At 44.0% G+C, this 20,025-nt stretch overlaps 1 protein-coding gene across 3 annotated transcripts in view; it reads right to left on the bottom strand.

The window, feature by feature from the left end:
• Nucleotides 1-20,025, bottom strand: part of ADCY2 (adenylate cyclase 2) — a 404,271-nt gene that overhangs the window by 196,115 nt on the left and 188,131 nt on the right. For all 3 annotated transcript variants that reach the window (XM_090039146.1, XM_090039147.1, XM_090039145.1), the window contains one exon: nucleotides 3,099-3,248. In XM_090039146.1, coding sequence (XP_089895272.1) covers nucleotides 3,099-3,248 — 150 coding nt within the window. The remainder of the gene's footprint in view (nucleotides 1-3,098; nucleotides 3,249-20,025) is intronic.

Here is a 20,025-nt window from a genome sequence, read left to right on the forward strand (position 1 = left end):
AAATGAAAGGCTGTTGTTTTTGCCAACTTATACCTCTCAATTTTGTTTGGCTCCAGCTACTGTCAACACAACCCCTATTGGCAACATTGATCAGGCACCAGGCATAATATACATAGTTGTTCCCTTCCAGCCTCGTAATCTATTGTCTGATATATCTGGAGAAGTACTGGGAAATTAAAATTGCTTACTGGTGTTTTTACACAAGGCAGATATCCTTGAATAGAAAATGGACATGTAAAGAAACCTAAAGCTAAAACTATGTCTACTGTACTTCAATTTTTTTTCCTAGCCTTTCAATGTGTTGATTTGCTCCATTGTACTAATGGACTTTGTACTTACTCACCAATGCTCTTCACTGTTCAGTTTTAATTAGGTACTATGGTCCTTCTGCTTTACTTGGATGAGTACTTTTGTGCTTGTTTGCTTTTCTTAATGTGCTAGCCTTGACACTCAGTTGCGCCAAAAGAGGATGCAAAGGTGTGGTTCCTACTAACATGAGCAAGAGAACCCTGAGGCCTGCTATAAATTACATTGGCTGAATGACTCCAGGGCTAAGGACAGAAGTTACACATAAACTGGTTTTAGTGATTAGAAACTAGTTTCAACCTCTAACAGAACAAAAGTTCAGTGCACATAAACTAGTCTCAAAATGGCCCAAACTGATTTAAGATAAACCTGGTTGAATGCAGTATCAGACTTAATTGATTAAAGGCAAATTGGTTAATGGAACTTCTGTCCCAGACCCCTTTCTGGTTTAAGTTCAATCAGAGTCCCCCAGCTTCTAAGTATGCTTTGCAGCCCTGGGGTGAGCTGTGCTGTCTGCTCCAGAGAGCAGGGCTGGCCTTGCTCCTCTGTTCTCTAGCTGGAGCAGGGGTGGGGTGTGGCCAGATGCCAGCCCAGCATGGGCCCCTAAGGCAAAGGGGCAAGGAAGGGGTTTATTCCCAGGTATATATCATGAAGTGGGGAACTTTGGGCTTTCCCTGCTTAAAGATATGCATCCCAGGGAAGCACAGGAGCTGGATGATTCCCAGAGCCCTGGACCTCCACAATGAGACCTACTCCAGGTTCTAGGATGACCTGTGCTTAATGCAGAGCCATGGATCAGCACACATCCTGGCAGAGGATCATGGGAAGCATGGGTTAGTGCAGAACCTGACACAGGTCCCGGTGTGGAGGCACAGGGCACTGGGAACTCCCCAGTTCCTGTGCCTCCTTGCTGGGACCCATGCTGAATCATGCTTCACCCAGAGGAATGGGTCAGAATGGGTCCTGGCAAGGAAGCTCAGGACAACAAGGCAGGCAGAAACTACACTGATAAGGAGAACACATCTCCCCTTATTCTGCATCAGGCCCCAAAACATATGTAGCCCTGATGCAGATAGAAGGTGACATGTTTTACCTCCATAGACTTCATAGGCATTAGGGCTGGAAGGGACCTTAGAAGATCATTGGGTCCAGCCCCCTGCCCAAGGGGCCAGAAATCAGCTCGGGTCATCGGATCCCAGCAAGATAAGCATCCAATTTACTCTTGAAAGTGTTCAATGTAAGTGCTTGAACCACCTCTGATGGCAGGCTGTTCCAGACCTCGGGGGCTCAGACAGTAAAGAAATTTTTCCTTATGCCCAGCCTGAAATAGTCTTGCTGGAGTTTATAACCGTTCGGCCTCGTCATCCCTTGGGGCGCTCTAGTGAACAAATGTTCCCCTAGATACTGGTGGTCACCCCGATAAACTTATAGGTGGCCATCAGATCACCCCTGGGCCTGCACTTGTCAAGGCTAAAGAGCCCCAAGCTTCTATAGATGCAAGCCAGCGTTTTGCTCGCTTTACTAGCTGCAGCATCGCATTGCAGGCTCATGTTCATCTTGTGGTCAGTGATGACCCCCAAGTCTCTTTCTTCCATAGTGCTAGCTAGTGTAGCATTGCCGAGCCTATAAGGGTGCTGCAGGTTTTGCCTCCCAAGGGGAAGACCTTGCATTTTTCAGGGTTAAACAGTGTTTACCTAGTAAAGCAGATCTGGACATGTCCTGCCACAACTGATCCACTTCATCTTGGTGACATCTGTTTCTACCCCAAAGGCCATGGGAGGCTATTTGGATAAAAAGAAGACCCAGAAGACTACGTTCAATTCTGCCAGCTGCAGCATAGCAGTCAACATGCCTATGCTACATCTCTGCACATTTCTCATACCCTAAACTGGCCTTCCTCTATGGTGACTTATTGCTAATTCACTTGGCCACAGACACAGAATTGTCACTGACCCAGATTTTCAACTCTCACCTTAGCAAGTCACAGAAGCTGCAATCAGGTGGGAAACACTAGTTACAGAAACATTTGCTTGATTGCACCATGTCTGCTAACAGAGCATTTTCAGATAAGGGTCCACTTCTTTTGAACACCTAACCTTTAATAGTTTGTAGGAGTCTAAATCTGGTGACCTTCAGGGCAGAATGAATCTCTCTTGGTTAGTATTTGATGAACTAATTTGCATTTTAAATTTTTGCACCTGAAATGCCTATCTGTCAGGGTGATAGGCACTACAGAAACTGAAAAAATTAAGTAAAGCAATCAGAGCAGCCTTTTATTTAGCTGTTACAATAAATGATGGATACTCTCATTATAAAATTCCCCAGCTCTTTGTAATCATACTTGACCCTTAGAAATACATTGCCTGACTCATCTGTAGTCTGAAATATCTTTTTTTAAAGAAAATGCAGTAAGATTTTATTCCCCTTCTCTTGGGTGTAGGGAGCCAATCATTTGCAAAAGCACAGATCAACATCATATAATTGATTCAATCAGGAGAAAACAAATGACAATGCTGAACACAGGTCGTATGCAATGCCTTCACCTTCCATTACCACGAATCATTTTTCACAAAATAACTGCAGAAGAAAGAGTTTACATGACAACAGGAATAATAAAAAATCATTTTACATTCAGATGGAATTCTGACTACCATCGTTAAATAGACTTTGTGCAATTTCCTGCAAAGATTCGAGCAACCTAATCAACATGATTTCTTGCACTGGTGAAGTGGGTTATCTGTTGGTAAGCAGGGAACACAACAGAATGGACCTAGATGTCAGAGTGATTTTACCTGTTGCCGCTTCTCAAATTCTAACTTGATGCGAGACTTGATGCAGTTACAAGTGTCCTGATATGTCTGCTGTAAAGCAAGCTCCATGAGGTGCTTATGATAAGCACCTGCCAGATTTCCACAGATGAAGATGATAACATTTGCCAATATCTAAGGGAATTGAAAAAGAAGAGAAGAGTCAAATAAGCAACTTTAGTTTAAAATGTGGTAGCAGAAAATAATCATAAGCAGCAGCAAACAAAACTTTTGTACTTATTCTTGTTTGAAATTTATTTTTAGTGGATGTTCACTTTTCAAACCACTCTCATAATTACTGCAGCATAAGCCCCAGTTAATAACACCTTTTTCATTTAGGCTCTAAAAAACTGCGTGCTGGTGAAGAGCATACTTGCCAGTTTTAATGAGGTTCATATCTCCTAAAAAGGGAAATTGCTTCATGTTCTGTGTCCTATGTGAAGTATTAAATGGGTGCTGGCCTGTTTTAATTGCTTCTAAGTGCCAGTCTCTGCTCCTAATAATACAGTTGCAATCTATGTTATTGCTGTACTCCTTCATCGGAACATTTTCTTTATTAGGGAAGAGGACTTTGGGGGTGGAAGGACTTGTGCAAGTGAAGGCCACTGTACCAGGGAATATTAAACTCACTGTCAGTAAAAAAAGAAAGCCTCAGAAAGCAAGAATTAAAAAGCTTTTAAGGTTCACAACTTATGTCAGTTTGTACAGCTCAAAGGCCAAGTTTGTCTTCAGTAGGCAGATAATTTTGCAAGATGTGGACAGAGCCTAATCTGTCAACATACAAAGCTCATGTGTGCACAGGAAGTCAAATGAATACACAAATGATTTGGTGGCAGAATCCCTCTCTCTGCTTATGAGGTAAATCAATACTGCTGTGTGTAGCACTCTTTCAAAAATGGCAGCAGGGTAGGGAGAAAATGAGCTGCTCAGCCCTTTCTCTCTCCTGCAGTGAATTTCAGCCACGGCAAGATTCTACCATGTCTTCAAGAGGAGGCTGAACATATGTTTGGCTGGGGTGATATAACCCCGGCACCCGTTCCTGACCAGAGCAGGGGGTTGGACCTGATGATCTGTTTAGGTCCCTTTTGATCCTAAGCCCTATGATACTATGAATGTTCCCAGCAGCCTCATTTTGCCACTCCAGGCCGGGAGACCAATCAACTCACCCAAAGGGAAGGTATAAAAGCACCCTGTAGGAGAAACATCTTAAGACAGCTGCAGCACAGTGGAAGAGAGAAGGTCAACCTCTTTATTAGACAAAGCTTTTACAATACAATTAACGCTGGGAGAGCATTTGTAATTGAAAGGGGAACATTATGTAAATATTGTACACATGGCCAGGAGAAGCACCATAAATACAGGACATTTAAAAGAAATACAGATACGTTATGATATGCACAGTTAGGGTAGCCAGAAGGCATTAATTTTATCATGGAATAACTTCATACAGTGATCATGTGATTACGTTTAAGGCATTTTCACTTTTGCGGGCTTCTACCGTAACAAAAGTTTAAAGACAATTTCTTTCCTCCTCATGGTGTCACTAGAGGGCTGAAACACCTTACAACAACCTTAACTCTTCAATCATGAATTTCTTTAAATTAAAAAAAACTTTCATATAATATTTCATAGATTTCATAGACATTAGGGCTGAAAGGGACCTCAGAAGATCACCGAGTCCAGCCCCCCGCCCAAAGGGCAGGAAGTCAGCTGGGGTCATAGGATCCCAGCAAGATAAGCATCCAATTTATTCTTGAAGGTGTTCAGTGTAGGTGCTTGAACCACCTCCGATGGCAGGCTGTTCCAGATTGTGAGGGCTCGGACAGTAAAGAAATTCTTCCTTTTGTCCAGCCTGAAATGGTCTTGTAGTAGTTTACAGTGGTTCAACCTCATCATCCCTTGGGGCGCTCTGGTGAGCAAATGTTCCCCCAGGTACTGGTGGTCACCCCTGATAAACTTATAGGTGGCCATCAGATCACCCCTGAGCCTGCCATTTTCCAGGCTAAAGAGCCCCATGGCTCACAGCCTGTTGTTTTAAGGTCCGTTTGCCTGGCCTCTGATCATGTGCGTGGCTCTTCTCTGGACTCTCTCAAGCTTCTCCACATCCTTTTTGAATTGTGGGGCCCAAAACTGGACACAGTACTCTAGCTGCGGCCTCACCAAGGCTGAGTACAAGGGGAGAATGACATCCCCAGATTTGTTTGAGAAGCATCTATGGATGCAAGCCAGCATTTTGGTCGTTTTCCTAGCCGCAGCATCACATTGCAGGCTCATGTTCATCTCGTGGTCAATGATGACGCCCAAGTCTCTTTCTTCCGTAGTGTTAGCCAACATATCACTGCTGAGCCTATAAGGATGCTGCAGGTTTTTCTTCCCAAGGTGGAGAACCTTGCATTTTTCAGCGTTAAACACCATCAGGTTCTCGTCCGCCCATTTGCTGAGCCTATCCAGGTCAGCCTGGATCACCCGCCTATCTTCTAGTGTGGATGGTTTGCCCCAAAGTTTGGTGCTAATATGAACGACCAAACCTGAAACCTGAAAAAGAATGTTGCCAAATGCTAGTTTAAATTTTCTGTAAATATGGACAATCCACTGTAAACCATTTTTTACTTTACTTTTATAGACACTCACCAATACCTGGCCTGTTTTCTACCACTCTGGTGTAGCATACAGCAGCCAGAAGATCCTGACACTTAGAGTGGATTTACAACCGTGTGGTTTTGTAGGGCTAGCACACCACAGATGGAGCATAAAGCCTAGTTTATTCCTTTCACCAGTCTATGATTCTTCTTGTCCTTCTTGTACTTCCTTATACTCCCCTGCCTATAATCCCAAATAGTCTTTCATTCTATTCTCCACATTTCCTTATATGCTCCTGTATGCACACAAGAAGATCACTTTTTATAGAATAACTACTGCATCTTTGACCTCACGGTTGTTGCCCTCAAGGGAAACTTGCACAATACTTTCAGAATAGGCCTGAGAACAAAAATGCATAACTACCAGACACAAAAAAGGATTAACCACAGACAATGGTTTTATGGCTCATTGCAATTTACCTGACCCCTCTGTCACTCATAATCACCTGCTCTACAGGTAATAATCATAGAATAATAGAATCACAGAACATTAGAGTTGGGAGGAACCTCAGGAGGTCATCTAGTTCAACCCCCTGCTCAAAGCAGAACCATCTCCTAATAGATCATCCCAGCCAGAGCTCTGTCTAGCCAGGTCTTAAAACCTCTGAGGATGGAGATTGCACAACTGTCCTGGGTAACCTGTTCCAGTGATTTCCTACCCTCCTAGTGAGAAAGCTTTTCCTGATATCTAACATAAACTTCCCTTGCTGCAATTTGAGACCATTGCTCCTTGTTCTGTCATCTGCCACCACTGAGGACAGTCTAGCTCCATCCTCTTTGGAACCCCCCTTCAGGTAGTTGAAGGCTGCTATTAAATCCCCTCTCAGTCTTCTCTTCTGCAGACTAAATAACCCCAATTCCCTCAGCCTCTCCGCAGAAGTCATGTGCCCCAGCCCGCTAACCATTTCCACTGCTCTCCACTGGACTCTCTCCAATATGTCCACATCCTTTCTGTAGTGGGGGCCCAAAACTGGACACAGTACTCCAGATGTGGCCTCACCAGTGCTGAATAGAGAGAAATAATCACTTTCCTTGATCTACTGGCAGCGCTTCTATTAATGCAGCCCAGTATGCTGTAGCTTTCTTTGCAACACTGTCTCATATTCAGTCCATTACAACTCCCAGGTCCTTTTCTACAGAGCTCCTGCTTAGTCAATTGGTCCCCAGCCTCTTAATAATGATCCTCTTCCCTTTTGAACAGTCTTACTCTTTTACATATATAGGTTTATGTATTTCAAATGCTCTCTACTTGATCTGTAACTCCTCCTGAAAAGAGAGGTAGCAAGGCATGTTATTTTGAAGTCAAACAGAAGGCGTCTCCTTGCTCCACAGGTTTATTGCCCACTTCCCTTCCAAAAGCTAAGTACAGACTTCCAAGGGCATTAGGGGGGGGTTAAATTGATTCAAAATGGCTGCCTGATATCAGGTACATCAGGAAGGGGAAGAGAGCAGGTGCAACCCAGAGGTGGGATGGGGGGGCAGACACAACCCACAAGTGGGGTGGAAGCAGGCATGACCTGTAGGTGTGGGGGGGTAAACACAACCTGTGGGGTGGTGGGGGGTGCACATGCAACTTGTGGGGGGGGTGCAGCAGGTGCAACCTGCAGATGAGGTAGAGTCCCCCCCAGTGAATCTACATTCACATCCCTTCTGCCCTTCCCTCACTGGGACTTATTTGCTTGGCTCTGGTGGCGGCAGATACTGATAAAAGTGGTTGCATTTGGAGCTGCTTGTGGGATACAGGTTGAGAGCGTTGTGGGGGGGAAGGGGGGAGAGGAGGAGGAAGGGGCCAGGGCGGTTAAAAAATAGCTCAGTGCGAAAGGGATGTGAAAAGAGCAGCCCCAGGGCTGGGCCCAGTGGCTGGGCTTTCCCAGCCCTGGGGCTGCTCAGGGGAAATGGACAGAAGTTCCCTGCACCAGTTTGATCTAAATCAAATAAGTTTGATACTACATCCATTAGGATTTATCTTAAACTGGGATCTGCAATTGTAGACTGGTTTGTGTGCATGGAACTTCTGTTTTGTTACAGGTTTAGACTGATTATTGGTCAATGAGACAGGGTCTGTAAATGTAAGGTAGGCACCAGGATGAGCCAAGTTTAAATTGGGTGGCCATTTTGAACCTGATTTAACCTCCTGAATGTCTATACTTAACCTAATAGATCACTTTCATTTGTATAAGGAAGTTAAACAAAAGTAATTGTTTTATCTAGTATTTTCTTAGCTTTATTTACTTCATTCCCAGACGTGAGGAAGAATATTTTGTGTTGGAAAGCCTGTTTACCATTTCTCCAAACTAGGCCGGTAAAAATATTACCAAACACATCCTGTTTCTCACATTTTCTTTCAACCATCACAGCTACAGTATACAATGCTACTATTTGTATGCACATACATACATCACTTTGTCTTCCCCATTGCATTTTCACACTTCCCTGCACACATCACACAAAACTTGTCCTCTCCCTCTCATCTTCTACATTTCCTTGCTGACATACATACACCTTCAACCACAGGGAGGTCAGGTAAATTGTAATGAGCCATAAAACCATTGCCTGGAGTTAATCCGTGTGTGTGTGTGTGTGTGTGTGTGTGTGTGTGTGTGTGTCTGTCTGTCTGTCTAGTAAAGTTATGCATTTTTGGTCTCAGGCCCGTCTTCTGAAGGTATTGTGCAAGTTTCTCTTGAAGACAATGATTATGAGGTCAAAGATGCAATGATTGTTTAGTCGCCTTCCCTCTGTCCTTCCTCTTGAGTAGATTTTGTACAATATGTAGTTCTGAAAAGATATTATTTAGGTTTTAAGTCTACTTCATAACTGAAAGTTTATCTGTCAGCAGAGGTTGATTCACATATAATCACCTTCAGAAATGCTCATGAAGAATTCATAGAATAACATCACAGAAAAATTGGGCTAGAAGAGATCTGGAGAGGTCATATATTACAACCCCCTGGTCAAGGCAAGGTCATCCCTATCTGAACCCTCCTAGACAAATGTACATCTAAGCTGTTCTTACAATTGCATGAACAATTGTCTTTCACAGCTACCAGACACAATGCCCCAGATTACCATGAACACCCTAGCCTGCCATATGTAAATCAGGTGGATGAGGGCACTTACAATGTTCTGCCACTGCAAGAAATGAAATAGTTTGTTAATATACATCTGAGAGATCCAAGGAAGAGGATCATCCCCCCACCCCTATCCCACCACCTGTCCATGCCAGACAGACCATGGGGTAAAACTTTTTCCTAATCCCAAATGTGGGTTTGGTCATACTTTGAGCAGAGAAGCAAGACCCCCCCCCCCCCGATGAAAACCTCCAGGTTTTTTAGTCCAAGCAGAAGTACTGGCACACCCCAGTCAAAATCTTCAATTTTGGCTACAGTCAATAGCTGATGCTTCTGACACATGCACACACACACACACTACCTGTAGCAATAGGTGGAGGGAAAAAAATCCTTCCTAGTCCACTGTGGTAACTAACAAAACCCAGAAACATGGGAAAGAACCAAATGCCCTCCATCCTGCATTGCAACCTTGGGGCAGCAAACACAGCTCCACTTCTCACACCTTCTAATGGGAGAGCCAGAACTCCCCTTTCTATCACTCTATCCTCTCCATAAACTTATTCTGAATTATTTCATCTTCTTTCATAACCAAACTGGTTGTAGAGCTCTGCTTTATTCTCCTGCTGCAGAGCATGGTCCTCTCCATGTGCTGCAAAGCTTTTATCATCTCCAAGCAATGCATGTGTTGAGGGTCTCCTGGGCTTCCAACTGATGCTTTTCAACAACATATTTTAGTCACTGTTACTCCCAGATCATCCTGGACCAATGTTTAATCACATCTTGAAAACTTCTAATGAAGGAAGGAGATTCTACAACCTCCTAGGGCAATCTATTTCAATGCCTCACTCATTCAAAGTAGATGTCATCTCCCATTGTTTTCTGTGGGACTCAGGTTATCTACTGATGCCACCTGTCAAATTAGCCACCACTTCCCAATATTCCCAATGACAAGCAAGATGGAGACAGGACTGATCTAACTGCTAAGCTACAACACATAGGGGTGCATGTGCGGGGAGGAGGCAGCAATACTATCTTCTTCTCTGGCCAGACTCCAAAAGAAAGGATTTACTCCCTTCTCTCTTTCTGGAAGAATGTTAGGCGACTGCTGTCTGGAGAAGGTTCAAGGATATAAACCTCAAGAGAAGGGAGGCATCTAAACTCAGAAGGGGACAGGATTTAGGACACAACCCTGTTCTCAGTCCTTTGTATCGGCTAGTTTAAGTGGGTTTATGCTCGACATGCTGGCTTTCATGCATCCTGTTCAGTGGTACCCATGGAAGGACCTTAGGGCCATGTCCAGACCAGCATGGACATTTGGTTTCCTGGGGACAACTAGCAGTGGGACATGTTGTGTCACTGTTAACTGTCCCTGGGGAATGCCCATGCCATGCACCCTCTGTGGGGTAGGGGAGGCTGGGGTCAGCAACTGTGCTGGCCCCAGACGCCTTACCTGGGGTTCTGGGGGCCAGGGAAGCTGCAGCCATGTTGGTCCTGCAGCTGGGTTCCTGACTGACAATTGGAGCATGGCTCTGGCCAGCCAGGTTTTGGGTGACGTGCACTGCCTCCATGTGTGCTGCGCCATTTTCTGCATGGGTTTTTTTGACCCTGGGATTTCTGGACCCTGCGCTCATCTGGACATGGCATAGGTGTATAAACTGGGGCTGTGGATTCTTCTCAGGGACCAGACATAGAGAATACAGAGCCTTTAGACTCTGTGATCTTTCGTATCATGTTTTTCTACTGCACTACTAAATAGTGTGGCTAAAAATAAAATTGCATCAGAAATTGTGAGGTACTCAGATTCTACTGTCAAAGTGGCCATGCAGATTCCAAAAATAATTACCAGAAATATTTATCCAAGCTCCAGATTTTTTATTACCTTCAGGTTTTCTTTCTTTTCACAACCTCCTCTCCCCCATCCTGAGACAAGTCTGCATGAAACTTTTTACATAAAACAAGGTCTTTGGATAAAATCAAATCCCAGTGTCAGTGCAGGTTTTAATGCTATTGCAGCTACAAACTTCTGCTGACTTAAACACAACTTTACAGCTACTCTCAACCAAAATGACAAGTCACAGCAGGCATTTAGGTATGCAGTATTATATTTATGTTCCTCCATGAGAAGAAAACATTTCCTGTACAAAGGAAAAAAATATTTCATCTTGATTCTTCCATCCCTTTTTGAAAGGTACCTAGAGTGGTATTCTTCTTTTTCCTGGTCAGCCAAGTATCCACTTTTGGAAATTAACAAGGCATTTTTTGGTACTTACACATACCTGAGTGTCTAGGGCATGCAACTGAGAAGCTGGGTTTCTTGGGCCTCCTCATCCATTACGGTTTCAATGTGAATCTCGTCAACTTCCCAGAATAATACTGTAATCACCCTACCACAGGTCAGCCATCATCCACATCCTTCTCTGGCACTCCTTTTGAAGCTTCCACCCTGGGTCCTTGGGAGATTTTGGGGCCAGGAGGAAGAGAGCAAGGCAGAAGGTATGTGGCTCAGCGAAGTGACTGCTGGCTTGGGAGGTAGGGGGGCTGGGGTTCTAGTTGGGGTCCTCATTCCCAGTGAAGGAGTAGTTTCCCTCCTGCACTTCCTTTTATCCTTTTTTCCCCAAGGACTGCATTAGTGGCTCAGCTACAAAAGAAGCATGGAGAAATATGTAGATAATGGCCTAGGCTAAGTCTGGTAATCACAGCTTCTGGCCAACTCTATTTTCAGGTGTCTAAGTCTACTATGCATTTACAAAGGTCATACTATGACTGCTACTCTGTGTCCTCAGATTACGTGACTATGCAGTTGTGCTAATTAGGCCATGCATGCAGGGCTACATGTCCAGCAATAAAATACCCCTGGAGGAATAAATACCAAAAAAATGCCTGCAGACATCCAAAAAGGAGCCACTCAGACAATGAGGAAAGAATAGAATACCCTCCCCCTACCTCTCCCCCCACCAACACATACTTTCTAACAAAAGAAAATAAGAAATTATCTACATGGAAAACGGGAGATGAAATGACAAAATTGCTTCTCTTTTACATTCTTGGTATTTTCAGCACAAATCTATGTGCATACTCATATTTCAAATTAAGACCATCTTACTGTATTTTGATTTAACAATTCAAAAAGACTTTATTACAAATGAACTGCTAGAAGAATGTCAGTTAAGAAGTGAACATTGTGTATTTTCATATGTAATTCATTCAGAAATGCAGGTAAGTTTATTGTAAAAGGAACTGTATGCATATAATGTATTGATATAACAAATGTCACAACAAATTACTGTGTGCATCCAAAGATAAATATTCATGTAATTCTTGTATAATATCTCCCTAATGTATTAAGCTAACTCCCACTTTAAGTACAGTGACACCATATCTGTGATCTTTAAAATGCTGCAATTGCAACTTAATTGTACACTATTTATAATACAGCAAACACCACACATCTTCATGGCAGGCGGTTAGAATTAGAATGGCTGTCTGAACTGCAGTAGCTCTGGCATTTTGAAAAGCTGCAGTCAGCATGGATCTCATTCCAAAAGATTTTCCAGTGCTGCTCCTCCAGCCAGAGTTCAGGTACCCTGTGCAGTGACCTTGGCCTGTATTCAGTCTCTGGCCCTGGCACTAAGACATATCTACACAGTAATGGACCATCCCTGCCAGAAGTAGCCTCAAGTAGATTATGCTATTCTTGGCAGGCTGCCTCCTAGCCTGGACACAGGATGACCATGTTGTACCATGCTCTAGGCTGGCTAATTATTACTGCTAAGCAACAAAGCCTATTAGCTGCAAGCTAATTAGCTCTCCATGGCACTATGCCTTTTCTGAGTCAGTAGGCAGCACATTCAGAGCAGAGTGCTGGGTGCTTGATTGAGCTTTTGCCAAGTATAGACAGATTATTGTGTAAACATGGCCTATGTTTAAACAAGAGGAAAGGTAGGCTGGATGGGTAGAGGTGGTCCGGCACTCAAAATAGCATCCAAATTGTGGCCTGGTCCCCCTCTGATTATGGATATCATACTGAGGATCAGAGAGAACCATGGAAAGAGACAGATCAAGTCCTGAGACCATCACAAACAAGGCAACTGACAGGTCTCCTGTTCCCAACCAGCAGGAAGCCCTATATTTTGTATTCTCTGCTATGGCAAATGGCTTATGATTAGGATTTCCCAGTACTGGAATATGGGATCTGTGATGGATTTCACCAGTGAGCATTCATTATTCATTATTGTTGTCACAGACTCAGCTGCAGGGTATCCCTGGAGCCCTGAGTTTCTCCCCTGTCCTGTTGCTTAACCCAAGAAACAGACAAAGGTTTGCTCTGGGATAACTCCTTATTCCCTCAAGCCTCAACTCCACTGCCCTTATACCGGACCCCAAAGCTGCAACAGGGGAATAGTTGTCAACTCCAGTTGGCTACCTCTCAGGTTGTGGAAGAATTTTAAATAATCCTTTCCATAGAATGGGCTAGTCGGGAATGCCTTGTATCCCATGACCCCTCTTTACCCCCAGCAATCAGTGAGGAGATAAAACAGCAACAGGATTTATTATATAGGAGAAAAGAATTTTACAAGAAAAAATGACCATGTCATTTGAAGGCAGACCAAAAAGACAAGAACATTTCCTTACCCTCTCTTCTGTCTACAACCTAATCCTTTCTGAGAGTCCTGCCAGTATTTAAAAAAATCTGCCTTCCTGCTGATCCTGCCAGCCCTGACTGCTGGGGGCTTGAACTCCCTCCCTCAAGTCTAGACATATCCAAAGACCATGACTAGCTACAAGATAGCTCCTAAATACTTCCAAACTCCACCCCTCCGTCTCCCCATATCTTCATTTTCCCAATTACTCATATGTTTTAGATACCTCCAGAAATTTCTTTCCTCCTTGAGGCACCTGGACTTTTTTCAGCTAAAGGACCATTACTGTGAGATGCCTTTGCTGTTGGGAGGTTGTTTTTCCTATTACCGGCTGACAATCCCTCCAGTGCTTCCCCCCAAAATAGCTTTTTCTGCGTATGTTTGGGAGTGGCAATTATCCTTACCCTAGTAACACAATGGCAAGAGAAACTTAACAATTTTGCCTAGTCTTTTTTCCTTAAGTATGCATCCCTCAGTTCATTTGATTAAACTATGTCCAAAATCTTAAATATATATACAGACAGTATAACATAATATATACAATGATAACAACACTATAATGGGTATATAACACTAGTTTTCCAATGAGACCACACATACTGTATCCGTAAACCAAACACAAGAGAACCTCCATGTCACCCCATGAACCCCACAAATGATGGCAGGGGGGAGGGATCGCAACAGTTATGTCCCCACTGAAAAAGTCCACAGTACGGTCTATGGCTTCCAGAAGATGCAGCACTTGTGTTGGTGGCACCATTCCCAAAAGCTGATGGCTTTGCAAGAAGGAAACAACTACAGTAATAGCCCCCATGCACCAACAGGGGTCAGCAGCAGGCCAGGGGGCTGCCCAAAACAGGCCTATATTCCTGGACAGGTAGTAGCTACTATTCTGCCAACTGGCTCTGGAACCATAGGAACAATTAGTCATTGTTACTCAAGGAGACACAACTGCAGATACACTCACAGGTGAATTCTTAGAATATATGCTGGTTGGTTAATCTGTAATAGTACTGGAATTATTTGCTTCACTACAATGTAGCAGTTGTACATGATTGGTAGAGGTAGATGGTACGTGTGTGTCATTATCTATTACTGCAGTAAAGACGTAACCAATAAATATACTTAAAAAAAAAAGGGTTAATAGAAATTTCTACAAAAAGCCACAAGTGGTTAGCTGAAGAGACACTTGCAGCATAGCCACCGTGGTCTATCACTACCCTATGCAGAACAGCCACTAATAAGGAACATAATCACTCTGCTTGTCAGTTCCCATGTAGCTAGTTGCTTGATAGCAGTAGAATACTGAGAGTTGATATTTTTTACTTCTCTTCTTAGTAATGAAAGGGGAGTAATGTTTATTCATTTAAGCAGATATTCCTGACAGGACTGGCATGTTGAATCTGAAAGCAGTATCAGCAAACAAATAATGGTTCAGTGTGACAACATGAACAGCAAAATATCCTGAGTTTAGAAGGGCAATTTTTTACCTGCACTAGTGAAGGACCTTAGACCTAGTGGTTTGGGGTTAATGGAAAGGGGAAAGGTAAAACTACATGAACCTTCTTTCTGAGGAATACTTCTAGTATTAAAAATAAGAACTATTATACACACACACACATACACACACACAGAGTAACAAAAGTGTTTTTACTAGGGCTGTACAAAGCTTTGGTCACTGATTCAATTTGGTGGAGATTCGGCCCAATTTGGCAGTTGAATCTCTGAATCCAAATCGAATCAGGAGACCCTTTAATTTCTCTGAATTGAACTGGAACCATCCAAATCGATTTGGAGAAATTCAGAACGTTTTGATGATTCAGACATGGACACAGCTTTAAATGTTTTTTCTATATACCTCAAGGTACCAGGTGGCTTGTGAATACTGAGATGCTGGGGCAGATGAAGTGTCCCTCGGGAGCATGGGGGGGGTGGTCCCCAGCATGCTCCCCGGCGGACCCAGAAGTGGAGCAGAAGCACTCCAGTACACTTCTGGGTCTGCTGGGGAGCACTGGGGGGTCCCCCATTCCCCCCGGATCAGTGACTGATGGTGCCTCCTGGGGTACCCCTGCAGCTGACTGCCAAGCTGGGGCGGTGCAGGGTAAAGGTCCCCCCTCATGCTCAGTGTCAGACACGGAAGTGGACCAGAACTACTTCCGGTCCATTTTTGGGTTTGCCACCATGCTCGGGTTTGCCCCCGTGCTCCTGTGGGATGTTCCATCTGCCCAAGCATTGCAGTATTCACAAGCCACACCTGGTACCTCAAGGTATGTAGAAAAAATATTTGGTCAAATCACTATGGCTGAATCACCGATTCTCTGAATCAGCATCGAATCTTCAGATTCAGATTCAGCCGAATCAAATTGGGACAGTGATCTGAATCAACTAATCTGAATACAAATCGAATACAGCCCATTGCGCACCCCTAGTTTTTACCTGTCACAAATGTGAAATTGAATCATCTGTATTGTGAAGAAGCTAAGTACATCATAAGCAATATTTAGTTCTTAACCTCTGGTAGGCTTAAGGTCTCAGATCTTACAATAGGGCTAGAAACAGGACGTTTGTACCTCTGAAGTACAAGTAATCCTGGTTTTCAAGAAGATAAAGTGTTTTGCTTCTAAGACTCTAAAATGACAAGCTCCTTAAGAGCAAGTTTAGGCCAGGTTGTAATCTGTATAAAATGGGATATATGTTGACACTGCTGCCTGCCTATAGCATGGTAAAGGTGTAACATTGCATAAACCTCATTCTAAAGATAAAATGAGCAAGAGTGCCTAAAAAACAAGGATTATAATACTGTAACTTAGCAAACAAGTACATTTTCCAGCAATTCTAAATGACTGAAATGTGTTCTCAAGATGAGAGTGTTATGCAGACAGTAAAATGTTTTTAGGAATAAAATGAAGAAATAAAGCTAGGTACATATTGCATGACATTGGCACACAACATAAATATAACAAGAATATGAAACTGATACTATTATACTTATAGGTGGAGTCAGTAATAAATGTCCAATGGAATTGCCATGGAATGATTGTTGCTCAAGTGCTGCTGAGAACTTTTGGGCACAACTTTTTTTTTGTTCAGCTTCAGCTTTAAAAAATCACGGGGTGTCCATTGCAAAAGATCCTGAATATGACTAGTCAAAATCAAGCTCACAATGGGATCACTGGATAAAAGTGTGAAGTATGGGAGTATTATTTGCATAGCTATAAAAAACCATGAAAGTTCATATGACTCAACTGAAGCATGGAAATAGTAAAATGAAGCGCCCCAAAACAGATCTATTAAGAAACACATGTAAAAGGAGCCAAAATCAACCTCTATTGACCTTAAGATGCTTTTTCAGAACTGTATGAAATATGATTTAAACCCTGTCAGAGCTGTGCCATGCAGCCTGACATGAACTCTGAATGTGAGAAAAGAACACTGTGTTCTATAGTTTCCACGGTCATAGAAAGATCTAATAACAGCAAAAGTGACAAGAAACCTTTGTAGTGCAACCATTACTAAATTGCTATATGCCCTTCGCAATGTTGTTTCTATAATACAGTACGAAGAACACACAGACAATGAAATTAGCAGTTCAAGAATGTGAACAATGAAGTGTCAATTAGTATGGTACAGGCCTGTTCTGAGGCTGAGCAAAACCTGCTGGAACAAACATCAAGATAACTACATGGGAAGTCTGTGGCTTCTCATCTTCCCCTGAAGTGCTCTTCTGTGATCTGGGACTCTGAAGCAATCTGACCCAGGAGCTAGAGAAGTGAGTAGGAGTGCTTTACAGTCCGTCCAAAGAAGGACATTCAAGACCGGTCCCAAGCAGCTGTCACAAATTATTGCAAAAATTCTGCCATGTGACTGAAGACCAAGGAGTTCATTATTTGATTCCCACTTCCACCCTTCCATTTGGCTGGCTTGCACCTGGGAAACAGTGACCCGTTTCCAGCACTGGATGATTGCTGGTTTCCTGCTTCTGATATTACATTTCCCACTTCCTCTTCCAATGTTCTTAATAGACGTATAAATTCAAACGGGAAGATGATATATCCACATAATATAGATTATATTTGTCTTTCCTGAGCAAAAAAGTCAAGAGTGGGATTGGATGTAAATGGCCCAGGAATAAAGGGGTCACAATCACAGCTAATTGAGTTTTCTTGTGTGACCCTGTTGCTACCATGTTACACTCTCTCTGCAGTGCTTATTTACATACTGCTATTGGCATGCAAGGTTGGATTATCTGTGCATTCTCTATTGGTATGCATGGGTGAGGGAGTGAAAAAACTCTTTTGTGCTTGTTTTGACCAGAATAACATGCTTCAACTGCTTTTAACATTTTGAATAAAAGACCTGGCAAGTCAGGTTGCTGTGCACTGGACCTGCCTTCTAAAATTGTAAAATTCATAATGAGACCAACACAAGAGAAAGATGAGTAAATGTAGCTGAGGGATCAGGGAAAGATAAATAAGTGTAGCTGAGGGGTCAGTGCTCACCATTGCTTGTGTGGAAGTCTAGGGTGAAGGGACTTCTAGAGAGGGAAGCCAGGCACCAGATTGGAGCTTTCCTTGGGAGATGGTATTGAATTTCACCAGCCACCTATAAAGGGATAAGTGCTGATGCTGTACATCAGTGCGTTCAGTCTGAGCCTGTTACCCACTTGGTGCTAAAAAGCTGACATCCTTAGTGTACTAGCAGGTAGAAGCCTATACCTGCCAGATCCTGAAAGAGCTGAGATTATATCTACAAAGGCCGGGTTTCCCTCTGCAACCAGAAGAGAAGTGATGCTTCCCAGCAGTGGTGAGAAGTGATGAGGAGCAGCATGCCCCAGTAGCAGTGAAAAGTGGCAACACAACAGCAGTGGTGAGGCAAGGGAAACCTTGGGCTAAGAGCTACACTAGCTCTACTGACTATACCAGCAGTCATCAACCAGTGGATCTTGATCCAGGTAGATCTTGGAGCCTCTTGGAGTTGATCCAAGGCTGGGATGCGGGGGCTAAGTGTCAGCAGTTCAGTCTGGGGGGGAGGGAAAGGGCAGGGGGGAAAGATTGAGGCCCTCATGGTGAAATGAACTGCTGCAGAGGCAGGAGCAGGAGTAAGTTGAGTGGAGCCCCAGTCGGGTGGGACTTACCTGCTGGGGAGGTGTGCCCCAAATATTTTTTTCTCCCTTTGCCAATATCTGCCCCGGCCTTCCCTCCCCACAGACTTACCTGCTGGGTTGTGGGGGAGGATGGTGTGGAAGCAATGTACAGTAGATCTTGGGTTGCTTTCAAATGTCAAAGGTGATCTCTTACTTAAAAGGTTGGAGACCACTGGACTACACTATTCACCCTGTCAGGGACTAAGAAAGAATTCTGAATCTATTGACTGCTGAAATGTTAATAGTGGGTTGAGATGGACTACTGATTATTAAGAGTTTCTTAAATTTGTTTGCCATCCCAACCCTCTTTCCCCCATTAATGCACCCAATTCTAGTTTGATATTGCTTGTGAGTGGGGAAGTTCATTTACATTGGAATGCCCAGGAAGAAACTATTTTTCCCGGGTTTCTGGCTGGGGGCTTGAGCCACAATAATCAATTTGTATAAAATTTGGCTTGAGCCAAGATAATCAATTTGCTTCCATCTGGTGCCTGGCAGAAGGGTTACATTTGTTTAAAAACATCTGTTTCAAGTTTGCACCATAGGGTGATGTAACAGGGTCCTTGCTCCAGGGGTGGCCATCCAGGCCCTGGAGTACACTCTTAGCCCTTGTCCTCACTGTCTCTCTGGCAAAACTCCCCTTCCCTCACCTACCACACCCTGATGGTACTAATTTCTAAAAAATTGGAGGCTGCCCCAGAGCATCCCAAGCCTGATATCATTCTCATGATCACCAGGTGCCCATGCTCACTGCCTTAGGGGCTAATTGCATAGCTCCATCCATCCCTACACCATGCCCCATACCCCACAGTGTTATCGCTTCCTTATGTCACCCACCCGTCCTGGGCTATGGGCTCCCAGCCCAAGTCCACGCCCTTCTTGGGCTATAGGCTCCTTGCCCACCTCAGTCTGTGTCTGTGTCCCCCAGACTTTGGCCCCTCTCTCTGGGCCTTGACCCTGCTCCTAGTCTAAGTGGGACTCCTGGGCTCCCCTGGCCCTGAAAGCCCCTGTCTGTGGCCCTCCTTGGGCCCTGGTCCCATTCCCAGGCCAGTGAGACCCCTCATCATCACCCCTCCTGGGCTGCACACTTCTATACTCTCTGGCACTTCTGATGCTCACTCTTCTAAGGCTCCAGATCTCTCAGCACCCCGCCCCCCGCAGGCTCCTGGGCCCTCTGGTCCCACTTTCAGCTCCTTTCTAGGCTCCTGGACCCTCTGGTCCTACTCTCAGCCCCTCTCTGGTCTCCTGGACTCCTGACTAGGCCCTTAAAGACCTCCTCCACTGTCTAGTCCCTTCTCAAATCTCCAGAGCTTGCCCCCAGCTCAGAGGTTAATATGTTAAGGCAGGAGCCCTGCTGCAAGCCTTCATCCAGAAGCTCTTCCTCTTGTGGCTACCAGGGCTAAACTGGCTGATCAGCTCAGG

The sequence above is a fragment of the Crocodylus siamensis genome, chromosome 3 (assembly GCF_052110815.1).
Source record: "Crocodylus siamensis isolate JL-2025a chromosome 3, ASM5211081v1, whole genome shotgun sequence".
NCBI lineage: Eukaryota > Metazoa > Chordata > Crocodylia > Crocodylidae > Crocodylus > Crocodylus siamensis.